The 12,538-nt window shown below is 39.6% G+C and overlaps 2 protein-coding genes across 2 annotated transcripts; one reads left to right on the top strand and one right to left on the bottom strand.

Annotated features, from left to right (window-relative positions):
* Positions 1-1,692: 1,692 nt before the first annotated feature.
* Positions 1,693-2,324, top strand: LOC119284875 (putative cysteine proteinase inhibitor 7). The gene has a single exon (XM_037564043.1). It carries the CDS (start codon positions 1,808-1,810, stop codon positions 2,162-2,164), a length of 357 nt encoding a protein of 118 aa, XP_037419940.1. The 5' UTR covers positions 1,693-1,807; the 3' UTR covers positions 2,165-2,324.
* A 228-nt stretch (positions 2,325-2,552) lies between these two features.
* LOC119284874 (methionine--tRNA ligase, chloroplastic/mitochondrial-like) lies at positions 2,553-9,693 on the bottom strand. The gene is made up of 12 exons (XM_037564042.1): positions 9,336-9,693; positions 8,855-8,998; positions 8,609-8,758; positions 8,262-8,429; positions 7,066-7,190; positions 6,570-6,663; positions 5,725-5,823; positions 4,740-4,920; positions 4,515-4,630; positions 3,821-3,976; positions 3,289-3,417; positions 2,553-3,091 (listed from the first exon to the last, which is right to left on the bottom strand). The coding sequence occupies exons 1-12, from the start codon at positions 9,609-9,611 to the stop codon at positions 2,927-2,929; spliced, it is 1,803 nt and encodes a 600-aa protein (XP_037419939.1). The 5' UTR covers positions 9,612-9,693; the 3' UTR covers positions 2,553-2,926.
* Positions 9,694-12,538: the final 2,845 nt, after the last annotated feature.

Below are 12,538 nucleotides of genomic sequence, written 5' to 3'. Positions count from 1 at the left end.
GTAGTTCCTTGCTTGCGAGTACTTTGGATGAGTACTCACGGTTGCTTTCTCCCCCCTTTTCCCCTTTCCTTTCTTCCTGGTTGTCGCAACCAGATGCTGGAGTCCAGGAGCCAGACGCCACCGTCGACGACGACCCCTACTACACCGGAGGTGCCTACTACTACGTGCTGCCCGCTGACGACGACCTGGAGTAGTTAGGAGGATCCCAGGCAGGAGGCCTGCGCCTCTTTCGATCTGTATCCCAGTTTGTGCTAGCCTTCTTAAGGCAAACTTGTTTAACTTATGTCTGTACTCAGATATTGTTGCTTCCGCTGACTCGTCTATGATCGAGCACTTTTATTCGAGCCCTCGAGGCCCCTGACTTGTATTATGATGCTTGTATGACTTATTTATGTTTAGAGTTGTGTTGTGATATCTTCCCGTGAGTCCCTGATCTTGATCGTACACATTTGCGTGCATGATTAGTGTACGATTAAATCGGGGGCGTCACACCATTACTGGCCGGACCCTGCAATGACACACTTTCATAAGTGTTGAACCGTGAAAATATGTCTCCTCGCCATTGTTACTTGGATTTGGTGATGTCGGCATGAGTGTGTGTTATCCCCTCTTGATTGCATTGTTGTGGACGAATAATGACTTAATCGTACATGTATATCCATGATATCTGTTTCGTATATTGTACTTGTAGATATTTTGGTCTCAGTGTCTTGCGTCTACTTTACTAATACTCCCTTTATTTATTTTTACTTCGCGTAAATTTTGTTAAATTTTCTAAGTTTGATCAAGTTTATAGAAAAAATATGTCAGCATTCATAACAGCAAATTAATATCATTAGATCCATCGTGGAATCAATTGATGGATGTTTCTATAAGCAAACATTTAAATCAGTATCAGATATTGATATGGAACCAATTAATGGACGCCTTTTTTTTCTAAGGAAGCATTGGTACCACCTTAGGCTAACCGTAATGGGGATGCCATAGTTAGTATCATACATATCAGCTAGGAAATTTTGATGAAATGACATAGAATTAAGTGAAAAAATAGAATTGATTATTGTATTATGATACCATATCATAATAAATATTATACTAGTATGTGTCTTGCATGTCAATAAATAGGATCATCTGAGATACTCCTTCGTCCGGTGAAGAGTGTACATCTAGCTTCAAAATTTGTCCACAAAAAAATGTACTTCTATCTTTTCAATGCACTTTAAAGTAGGAAAAAATACTTCTCTCCCATCACACGGTAATGAAGACCAATAACAATCTACACATGGTCTTCTTAATTTCTACATGCACTTAGCCCATTGGAGGTTGGGTAATTAAAGAGGAGAAAGATGGTGGTTTGCATCTCTCCAATACATTTTTTACTTAACTCCATAATTTATCCTAAAAAAATTAAATGTACAGTCTTCACCGGATGGAGGAAGTATTAATCTATATTGCTATATATTACAGAGATAGTATTATACACTAGTATCACATGCATGATACTAACTTGTAACTTATGATATTACCCATTACAGCCAGCCTTAGGCATGCATCAAGAATGTATCGGTATGCATCAAGGGATCGACCACATTAATTGCTACTTCTAGATACAATTAGATAGATATATGGTGTATATGACATGCATTCAGTTATCTCCGTCTATCTATTCGACCATGTCTCGGCGCTTCTATTTAAACGCCCCCGGTTCACATGTCAGTGATCCTCGACTGATCTGAGTATCTGACCGCTCTCAAGCTTCCAAACCTCACTGATAGATCCAAAGCCAGCACACCACAAACCAGCAGCCATGAGGACCAGCATCGCCCTCGTCATCGTGGTGGCCGCCATCATCTACGCCGTCGCCATGCCCGCCACGGCGATGCCCGGCGGGTGGGAACACATCGGTAACATCAACGACCCGAAGATCCAGGGGCTCGGCCGTTGGGCGGTGGCGGAGCACGTGAAGCAGGCGGGCGGCCGGCTCAGGTTCATCAAGGTGGTGCTGGGCACGGTGCAGGTGGTGTCGGGCTTCAACTACCGGCTCGTCGTCGAGGCGCTGAACGGCGCCGGCAAGAAGGACGCGTACAAGGTGGAGGTGTACGAGGCGGCAGCCAACAAAAGGCGCAAGCTCATCTCCTTCGCCCCGGTCGCCCAAGAGGCGTAGGCCTTTTGGTGTATTTGTAATTCTTGATTGATGGACATCGTCACAGCTCACAAGCAATATTCCTGAGGCATCAACAAGTTACAGATCCAACTGCATTACCTTTGACTCACATAATCTAAATGTCACCCCCGTGCGTATTCTAGAAAAAAAATTAAGCTAACTGGTGGAAAATGTGGATGCCTTATACTCCCTCCGTTCCTAAATACTCTCTCCATCCCAAAATAAGTGACTCGACTTTGTACTAGCTTTAATACAAAATTAGTACAAAGTCGAATCACTTATACGAAGGGAGTAGTCTTTTTAGACATTTTAAATGGACTATAACATACGGATGTATGTAGACATATTTTAAAGTGTAGATTCACTCATTTTGCTCTGTATGTAGTCATTTGTTGGAATCACCAAAAAGACTTCTATTTGAGAACGGAGGGAGTACTACATTTTCAAACGAGGGGTGCACCAATTTTGCCATCTCAATGTAGTACTCGCTCCGTTTCAAAATAGATGACTTAACTTTGTATTACCTTAATACAAAGTTGGGTTATCTATTTTGGAACGTAGGGAGTACAATTTTGAGTTTCAAAACCTGAGAGAACAGAATTGCTAAGTTCAGTTCTCTCTACAAAATGTCAAAGCCTTCTTTGCCACCAAAGCTTTTATGCTATCTACACCATCAGATCTGAGATGGTTTTGCAGAACAGGCATCTGGGTTCTACAGTTGAGGAGCCATCCAGTCAGTACTCACAAAGTCACAAGCTTAACTCATGCCTCCACGAGCCCTTTGCTACGTGCTTTCTTCTTCCCGCCCTTCCCCTCCTTTGGACTTGCTTGATCTTTCTCTTCGATTTCGGTTTCTATTTTCGCAAAAATTGGCTTCGGCTCCATCATTGCCTGGCCTGCTTTAAGGGCTCCCCATTTGGTATCATCCTGCAGGGCAGTTAGCACAGGGTTGTAAGCATGTCGCGCCACTGGAAATTTTTTATATTGCATATCTGCTATTTATAGTTTGAAGATTGTGTTCTCTGAGGGTGTTAGTTCATATACACACTAGACAATGGCTGTAAAATACTTTGCAGAATTGGTTTAGACCTAAATAGCATATCCCTGGACATACAAGAACATACCCATCTCGATGTACGAAACTGGTCTTCTGTGAAACCAAGCTGTGTATAAATCCTCAACGAAAGGCTTGGAGTGATTGGAGACAATGCTATTGCAATTATTCTCATTGTCTCTAGAATAATGACGAGATCCTGTGTGAAGTGCAGACAAAAAAAAATGAATAAGGCAAATATCACAAACAAAATAAAATAATAACATCAAATAAATAACTCAAACTAGCCACCCAAGAATCATCTCAACAATTCATCAGAACAACTAAAGCCATGCTATAGTTTCATTATTACAGCCACAACAACAGAGTTGCTGTGACATCGGAATTAGGTACTCAAATGTACAGAACATAAAGAATTTTGAAGCTCAAAGAGTGCTCTTTTGTTTGAAAGTGGGTTTCTTTTACAAACATGAAAAGAAGCAACTAATGCATCATGCAGTTTGACTTTGTCAGCATTAAATTTTGGCAAGTAAAATCTGAAACAAACACGGCAAGCCCAAAAGGAAGAGAAATAGATATAGTTTCAACTTTCAAGTGTTTACCTTTGCAGCCTTTTCTGCAATCTCGCCCCCTTGCTTGAAACAAGACCATGGTGCTTGCTCGTCAATGTACAAGTTTCCCAAGTTACCAATTTCTAGAACAGTTTCACATGCTGATGTCAACGAAAGATTTTCGTAATGGCCCTTCGCCTTGTCGACCTGTATAAACAATTTATATCACTGTAACACCAACAGATACAACAGAAGTGCAGTACATGCAAACATGTGTTAAAAGAATCTTTTTATTAGGCAGATGAATAGCAGGTGATGATCGGAAATATCCAAATGCAACATGTGTTTGAAATATCAAGTGGAACCAATTCATAATGGACAACACGTGCTGACAGTGTCTGAAGCGCTTGTTGCTCATTGTCACATGTCAATTCAGCAAACATCATATCCATTATCTATAGCTCCAAGAAGAGAAATAATAAAACAGTTCAGCTAGGATCATTATGCTGGATGTCTTTACTTTCTGTACGCCAAGAAACAGAACTTAAAAGGAGCACCAAACAAGGAGCAATCATTACATATAAAGGGTTTCAAGCTTTTGTAATGCAAAATTGGAAACGATTTCCCTCATAAAGATGTTCACTTTATAAAGCCAATTCAGACAACCTACACCCCATCAGAAGTAATGCAATGACAGATCAATGGTTTGTCATCAGTTCCGAAGATGCCAAAGAGACCAACTTACCAAGTTTTCAACATTATTCTTGAATGAATTGCCATCTGCAGCAGCAATTGAATCAAAAGCTAAGGTGGAATTGCAGTTCTTTTTTAGGAGACCAAGTGTTCGATTGAGAAGGTTTCCTGTTCAGATGAGAACAGTATCATCACTAACCACTTAAGACGGACAGTTAATACCAACTAAAGCATAAACCGAAAATAAATGAATAAAAGTTTTAGCACGCAAAAATACCAATTGTGTTAGCAAGATGTGCATTGACTGTATTGATAAAACGTTCTTCTGAATAGTCCCCGTCATTGCCAAATTCTACTTCCCGCAAGAAGAAGTACCTAACAGCATCCGCTCCAAATCTGCCTACCAGATCCTTTGGTTCAAGTGTGTTGCCTAGTGATTTTCCCATCTTCATGCCATCCTAAAATTTGCAAAATAAAAAGCAGCTGCATGAAATAAAAGTGATTTAATGAGATAAAAGTGGCTGGGAGCCCAAATAGAATTCATATTTGTCACTCAAAGACACAACTGCAAAGCAGTTGCTGTGTTTCACAATATCTGTCCAAGACAACCATGCGCACCAATGAGGAGCAAAATTTATAATAGTTAATGCCATTGGACCATACGCATCCCTATAAAATTAAAGACTACTCCTACTCAACCTGTCCTGCAGCAATGAAAAAACTATTGTGAAATAGAATTTCCCAGAAAAATGGACAAATGTTACAAAAGGAGGGAGAAGACAAACATTTATTTCACATAAAAAGGAGAACATGAGTTCTTACAATTTGACGTACACACATAGTAGAGGGTTGTAAACTTGAAAAATCGAGGAAGAAGGTGGCCAAAAATACAGAATTATCTATGAGCTACAAAGCCACAACTATAGAACATGTGAAATACCAACAGGTAAAAGGACGAATGCTAATACATATATACACTAATATAGGTGTGCTAACTTGTGCCATGTGCAGTACCATTATACAAGTTAGATTAAAATCATACATATGGTAAAACGTGATGTATTGTAAGGTAGAGATGATACTGAGTGGAAGTATGCAACCGATGTCCAAATGTCTAGATGGGAAATGCACATGTAGTTGCAGGAAAAGGCCTCATCAAATACGATGGTCACATAGACATGCTCAAAATAGTATGTACTGTATGGTGTTATATCACTGTCAGTTGATGTGGAAACAAGAACATTGGAAATATGTGAGGTCACCTTTGTCAAGAATCCGTGGCCAAAAACTGCATCAGGAACGCTTATCCCTGCTGACATTAACATTGCTGGCCAATAAATTGCATGAAACCGCAATATGTCCTGAGGTACATGTACAAGAGATCGTCACAAACTGAATGAACATACAAAACAAAGAAGTTTATCCAATATTATTGCTTTTAAATGGGACAAAAAATGTCAATATCTACAGTGACCAGCTCCAAGTAAATTGTACTGGAAGCAGTAGATTAACAGTACATTTTATGACGTTGGCATCTCCAGGTATTATGAAACATAATAAAATACATCAGATTTAACATATGAGAAGAGATGTATTGTTCTTTCTATTTCTTAGCTGTCACACGTCTCTCACTTTTGGGAATTAGGGGATGCATCTGTCAAAATTGTTTCAACTGTGACCTACCAGTGCCAAGTCAACAAACCCAGCATGACACATGATATTTTTATTAGTGCAAGTAACTGCAGCTGAGGCACAAGGGCCCTATCGAAATAAGTTTAAAGGAAATAGGATCTAATCTTGAGAACTGGAAGGAGTGAAACTTGTCCCCGAGTTTCGCCATATGGAAAACTGAGTGGCTATGTGATGTTAGCTGGTTACTATATAGATCAGCATAAAGGAGTTTATGTTTGTTTATTCATTTGATAAATGTCATATTTCAGCACTTTCTCTTAGCAGCACTAAAAAAAAGTGATACTATCTAAGTTCACATCAAAATGAGAGCTCCTTATGACGATAAGAAGAAATCAATCAATATGGTGTTTTGCTATAAGTTGAAACAAAAAAACATGTTTGAAGAAGCTGCAAAAATTATTTGCCCAAAACCGACCTTTCCTATCAGGTGTACAGATGCAGGCCAACCCCGATCAACAGCTTGCTGTAAACTTGCCTGCTCCCCATCATCTAGGGATGCTGAAAGATAACTAAAGAGACAAACATACAGAAATGAACAACCAGTACGAAACAAAGTAATAGGCAATGCTACATAAGATTACGTACTCTAGCCTCATTTCAAGATTTCAAGAAGTTAACTGCACATATATAACATGCATGGACTAAGAGACTGGAGCATCTTTTGCTTTTGCATAGAAAGTTCACAGTTTCGAGTAAACAAAAGAACAATTTATCTAAGAATTGTCATTGCCAAACATGAATATAAATCAATTAAGTTGAGTGTATTCTATACTTGCATGGTAGGATTAAACAGAGGACACTGATATCAGACAACACGCCGCATACAGCCATATCTATCCAGTAGAATTTGAGTAAGAATACGCAAACTGTTCATGCTTATTAAAATGCCAAGCAGCAGGAATGAAACATACCCTAATAAGGCATCAAACCACACGTATATTGTTTGTTTGGTGTCATTTGGCACTGGAATACCCCACTCGACAGATGCACGAGAAATAGAAAAGTCTCTCAATCCACCTTTAATCCAGCCTTCGACCTACAGCTGTGTCTTAATTAGTAAAATAACAAAGAAACAAGGGCATCCTAAAACCATGAAAATAAACACATGTGAGCTGAAAGATTGGCAATTAATGAAGCGTCAAGGGTTATATTTTTACTGAAAGCTAAAACATGAAGCAGAGTATGAAATTATTAATCTTGGACACTTATATAAGAAGAAAAATTATATTATCCTATCACTGTACACAAAATCAAGGTGTGTTACTGTGAGAAGAATAGAGGTTACTTAATAAAGTGCATTATGGTCAGTCAATGTGTAGGCATGCGCCGATGCACACATGTACTTTGAGATGTCATAGTTGAGATCCCATCTTGCCAGCGCAAGGAAAATAAACATGTAATGGCCAGGCTTCAAGTGCTCAGTAAGCTTTTTAGCCAAAACACCGCAATTCGATTACGAAGATGGGCAGGGGAGATTGCCAGCAACTACATCAGGTGACGAGGTCCAGGATTGGATTGAACAACCATGACTCCCCAACACCAAACTTGCACTGTAAGCCGCTAAACCCTGACATGATGCTGCTGTAAAAGCTAGGAATTACATGAGAACCACTGTGGTTTGAAGACACTCTTCACTGTCTATCGACTATTTTAACGTTTACCATATATACACAGCAGCCTTTGGAAGCTTTCTTTTTCAAAACTGATAAACAATGACATCTAGGTTCTAATCTTTAAGCTAGTTAGGTATTAGGACGATATCTAAGTGACCATTTGACAGGTTGCCAGAAAGGAAATGTATTGTGATGATGTTTGTTCAACATGCCAACGGCACTTCTTGGCAAGAAGGAATGCGACAACCCAACAAAATCCACATAGTTTTTCACATATTTGACTGCACAGATATATTTAAGAAAATCGTGCCAAATCTTCAATAATACATATGCTGACATGATGCATTTTTTTAATCTGTCAGTAGTTAAATCAATATAATTAGAATCTCCATTTAATAAGCAAATAGTTCTACACTTTTCCACCGCGATTTTTAGCAGTAACTCGATAAACACACATCAGATTGAGCAAAACATTATAGAGGATAACGACTCACCTCGTGCAAACGATGTGATGGCCTTACAAAATTGGGATTTCTTGTCAGCAGCTCTTCTAATTTATGCTGATATTTTGACAAGGCAAAGAAATAGTTATCTTCCTTTCTAGGTACACAAGGCTTCAGATGCACAGGGCAGCAATTATTTTCCGCCAACTCCTTTTCATCCTGTGTGCAATCAACAAAATAGACATTATTATTTGGTAAATTTAGCAATACAGAACTGTAGAGATAATCTACATAGATGCACATGACACTTGTTATAATTATCCATTCATACATGTATAAATACATTTACCTAAAAAATGTACTAGTGCTTCTATATGAGAAGGTACAAAGAAGCTTGCCTTGTACTCCTCACAGCTGACACAGTAAAGCCCTTCGTAATCAGCTCTATATATGTCACCACTGCTTAGAACTCTAGAATAGAAGTCATTAACAACAGCCTCGTGCTTAGGATCAGTTGTGCGAATAAACTTGTCATATTCGATGTCTAGCTGCAAGCAAAAACAAAGTTGGAAGAGAAATGTGAGCTCCAGATTTATGACATATTGTGAAATGGTAGACTGAAAATACTTTGTGTTGTGACATACATCAGCCCAAAGCATCTTGTATGAATTTGAAATTATATCACAGTGCTCCTTGGGGTTTCTACCACTGGCCTCTGCAGAGGTGGCAATTTTTTCACCATGTTCATCTGTCCCAGTAATGAATATAACCCTCTTCTCTAGCAATCTCTGCAACCAGATAAGCACCATGAACAAATTCTTGAGGAGTCGGGCAGCAAAAGGTACACAATGCTCCCAGTAGCTCAACTAGTCTAACAAACAAATCATCAAACTGGAAATATTTGCACTGCCAACACACAAAGATATCGAAGTCTGTGCATCTGCATTCCCGCGGTATATATATGCACTGGCATATTCACCACTTAACTAGAGAGCACTGAAGCGCACCAGCCATTATTAATATTTCATACGGGTTGCGTATCCAAACATGGCTGCCAGCAGGTGGATCTCGAGTAATGTACTCAAATTCCTGACACGGACTTGTAAAAGTAGTGTGAAGGCTTGCCTGGAAGCGGGCGACGGCGTCGGCGGCGATGGTCGTGTATGCGCTGCCCATGTGCGGCGGTGCGTTGACGTAGTAGAGCGGCGTGGTGAGCACATAGGGTGGCGGCGCGGGCGCGGAGGCATCTGAGGACGAGGAGATTGAGGCGCAGCAGCGGCCGCGGACGCGTCGGTGGGGCGCGGAGGCGAGGGGGCGGGCCGGGGGTGAGGCGAAGGCTAGCCGACGGGCGGTGGCTCCGATGGAGGAGGGGGCGCAGAAGAAGGCCCGCCCAGCGGCCATGGCGGAGGAGAGGGGAGAGGCGGAGTGGGTTAGGGAGGGGTTTTGGGTCGCGTTCGTGAGGCAGAGAGAGCAGATGTTTGAGGTGGGGGACGATGGCGATGGGAATGGGATGCAGCCACCCTAATCCAAATGAATTTCAGTGGATTTCTTTATGCTCCTTTGATTCAAAGCAATTCCACAGGATTTTTAAAGGATTTGGATCCTTAGAAGTCTTTCTTACATTGGTCGTTTGATTTCTAGAATTAAAATCCTAAAAAAATCTTACATTTTCTACACTCTACTCTCTCCGTTTCAAAATAATTGAAGTTCTAGGATTGTTCAAAGCCAAACTTCATTAAGTTTGACTATGTCTACAAAAAATATATTAATATCTACAAAATCTAAATCACTTCATTAGATTTATTATGAAATATATTTGATATTGTAGATCTTTGTGGATTTTCTGTAGACTTGGTCAAACTAAAAAAATGACTCTAAAAAATCATAGAACTTTAATTATTTTGAAACGGTGGGAGTATTTTGGGAAAAAAAAGAATCATCCACAAAAACTCTTTGTAGAATTGTTTATTTTCCCTGTGCTATCATTCATCCAAATTCCTATAGATTTTTAATTCTATAAGATTCAAGTTGAGATGACACTCTAATCCTCCACTTCTTACATATTCTTGTTTCTTATAATTATTATGAATCAAATAGGCCCTTCATGTTTGTACTTTTAAAATAAATAATTATTTGGGGTTCCTCGATTTGTATAAATGCAGCTTGTAAGAACTTGCTTGCACTTTGTTGTTTAGAGGATTTTATGTTTAATCCAACCTTTTGAATTCATTTGCAGTTTTTCTAAGGATGTGTTTGGTTTGAGGGACAGATTAGGGTGGCCGAGGGCATCCCCAACCAGCTGGCTAGGGATAGCCCTTTTTCTGTTTGGTTGGAAGGGTGAGGTTATCCCATGTTTTGTTTGGATGGAAGGATGAAACATGGTTGGGGATAGCCATTGTAGTGTTTGGTTCGAGGGATAATCAAAGAATAAGGATTGTGGTAACCTTTTTGACTTGAGATGATGAGATTACCCTCATAATTTGTACTTTTTCAATGAAAGGAAGGAAAATATGTTGCGTACAGTCATAATTTCGAAATTTTATACTATTTCACAACAGCCAAAACAAAACAGTAGAGCAAACTTTGAACTTCATCACATATAATAATTCAACATTTCATATATATAGAACTCGGGTGCATAGAACTCATAGTTCAACATTCCATGGAGTACTACTAGAACCTAATAGTTATACAACCATAGTAATTGTCCGGTTGCATCAAAAGAGTTAATCAATACAACTCATAGTTCATGTTTTGGTTGCATCAAAAGTACAAGTCAATCACCAGTTCACCACATATGCACTCACCATCCTTATGCTTCAGGGAAGGTACTCTTGACATACCTAGAAACCCAAACCTTCCTTTGATCCTCTTCTAACACCTTGAATGCCATAGCAACACGAGGATTGTCAACCAAATATGCATAGTAATGAGCAAGGTGATCCAAACTGAAACCAGGAAGTACTTTCATGCTCTCCCAAAGACCATCTATGGCATTGTTCTCGCTGCTAGTACTCTTCTCTATCGCAATAGCAATTCTTTCACTAGATGCTAGTATGGTTGCGTGCAACTTGTCTTCTGCACAAGGATTTGGTTTGGCTTTCTTTGGTTTGGGACCAGATGAACCTACATTGGTTGATTGCGCAACCTCCTCATTTCGGGCAGTGGGTTTCTTGGTTGTCTCTTCTTCAAGATTTACCACTTCTGTAGCAAGAGGGTCACTTGAGCCTTTTGCATATTGCCCTGTAGCCATGCTCCCTCCAGCTATATTCACCATCTCCTTATAATGAGTAATAGTCTTGTTAAGGTATTGTTCATCCTCTGGGTGAGCCTTGTAGAACCAAAATAAGTAATTTCAGTAAGTATTTTGACATAAAGAAACATTCAGCAAGTATTTTAGCATATAGAAATAATTCTGGCAAGTATTTGAGCATAAAAGAAAGATGTACAACAAGTGTTTGGACATAAAGAAACAATTCCAGCAAGTGTTTGGTCATAAAGTAACATTCCAAAAATTATATCAGCATAAAAGAAAGATGTACATCAAATGTTTGGACATAAAGAAAGATGTACAACAATTGTTTGGGCATGAAGAAACGATTTCCAGCAAATATAGGTAATTTCAGCCAGTGTTTGGACACAGAGAAACACATGTGTAACTGAGGCTCCATATCCGGTGTAACTGAGGCTCGCACATGTGTACCATCAATAGCTCCAATACAATCCTATTTGGTGAAAACAAAAGCCCAAATATTAGGATCTAAACAAATTCATGCCTACAATGACAAAATATAGTTGTCACTTGGTCTCATACCTTAAAGTATGGATCCCACCGGTAGTTTCCTTCTATTTTGGTTTGGGTCTCCAATGAAGGCTTCCTAATAAGGTCATCTCGAAGCTCACCAATGGCATGGAGTACCGTTTTGAAGTAACGGCTCACGACTTCACCGGATCTACCAAAATTGGCGCCAATTACCATATTTCTAATGTTGTGCCCAACGGTGTGCAAGAACATCACTACTTGTTGCTCAATAGTCAAGTGTATTGTGTCCTTTAGCAAGTTGCGATCCCTAAAGAGTTGACAAAACCTAAAGAAAGGTTCTCTTCCAAGCCTAAGCATGTTCACACAAATTGTGTCATTCTTCCATATTTTGTTGTCAAAATACTCTCTTCTCATCCTATCTCTCTCATCAATTGGGGCATACGTAATTGCTTCTCTTCTTTTTCTTTTTCTGGATTGAACAACCAATGCTATCATGTTGATAAACCATTGGGCCGCAGCCGCGTAAATTAAGATCTTTGGTGATGGATGAGGTCACAAGGGGTAT

Source organism: Triticum dicoccoides, chromosome 4A, assembly GCF_002162155.2.
Source record: "Triticum dicoccoides isolate Atlit2015 ecotype Zavitan chromosome 4A, WEW_v2.0, whole genome shotgun sequence".
Classification (NCBI taxonomy): domain Eukaryota; kingdom Viridiplantae; phylum Streptophyta; class Magnoliopsida; order Poales; family Poaceae; genus Triticum; species Triticum dicoccoides.
This window is presented reverse-complemented; position numbering and strand designations above follow the sequence as displayed.

What these genes read in the sequence shown, in the direction of transcription:
- LOC119284875 (XM_037564043.1), top strand. Translation starts at nt 1,808, where the DNA reads ATGAGGACCAGCATCGCCCTCGTCATCGTGGTGGCCGCCATCATCTAC.
- LOC119284874 (XM_037564042.1), bottom strand. Translation starts at nt 9,611, where the DNA reads ATGGCCGCTGGGCGGGCCTTCTTCTGCGCCCCCTCCTCCATCGGAGCC. An exon ending in GCCACGGATTCTTGACAAAG is followed by an intron (nt 4,921 to 5,724) that starts GTGACCTCACAT and finishes TGCAAATTTTAG; the next exon opens with GATGGCATGAAGATGGGAAA. An exon ending in AGAATAATGTTGAAAACTTG is followed by an intron (nt 3,977 to 4,514) that starts GTAAGTTGGTCT and finishes TTGTTTATACAG; the next exon opens with GTCGACAAGGCGAAGGGCCA.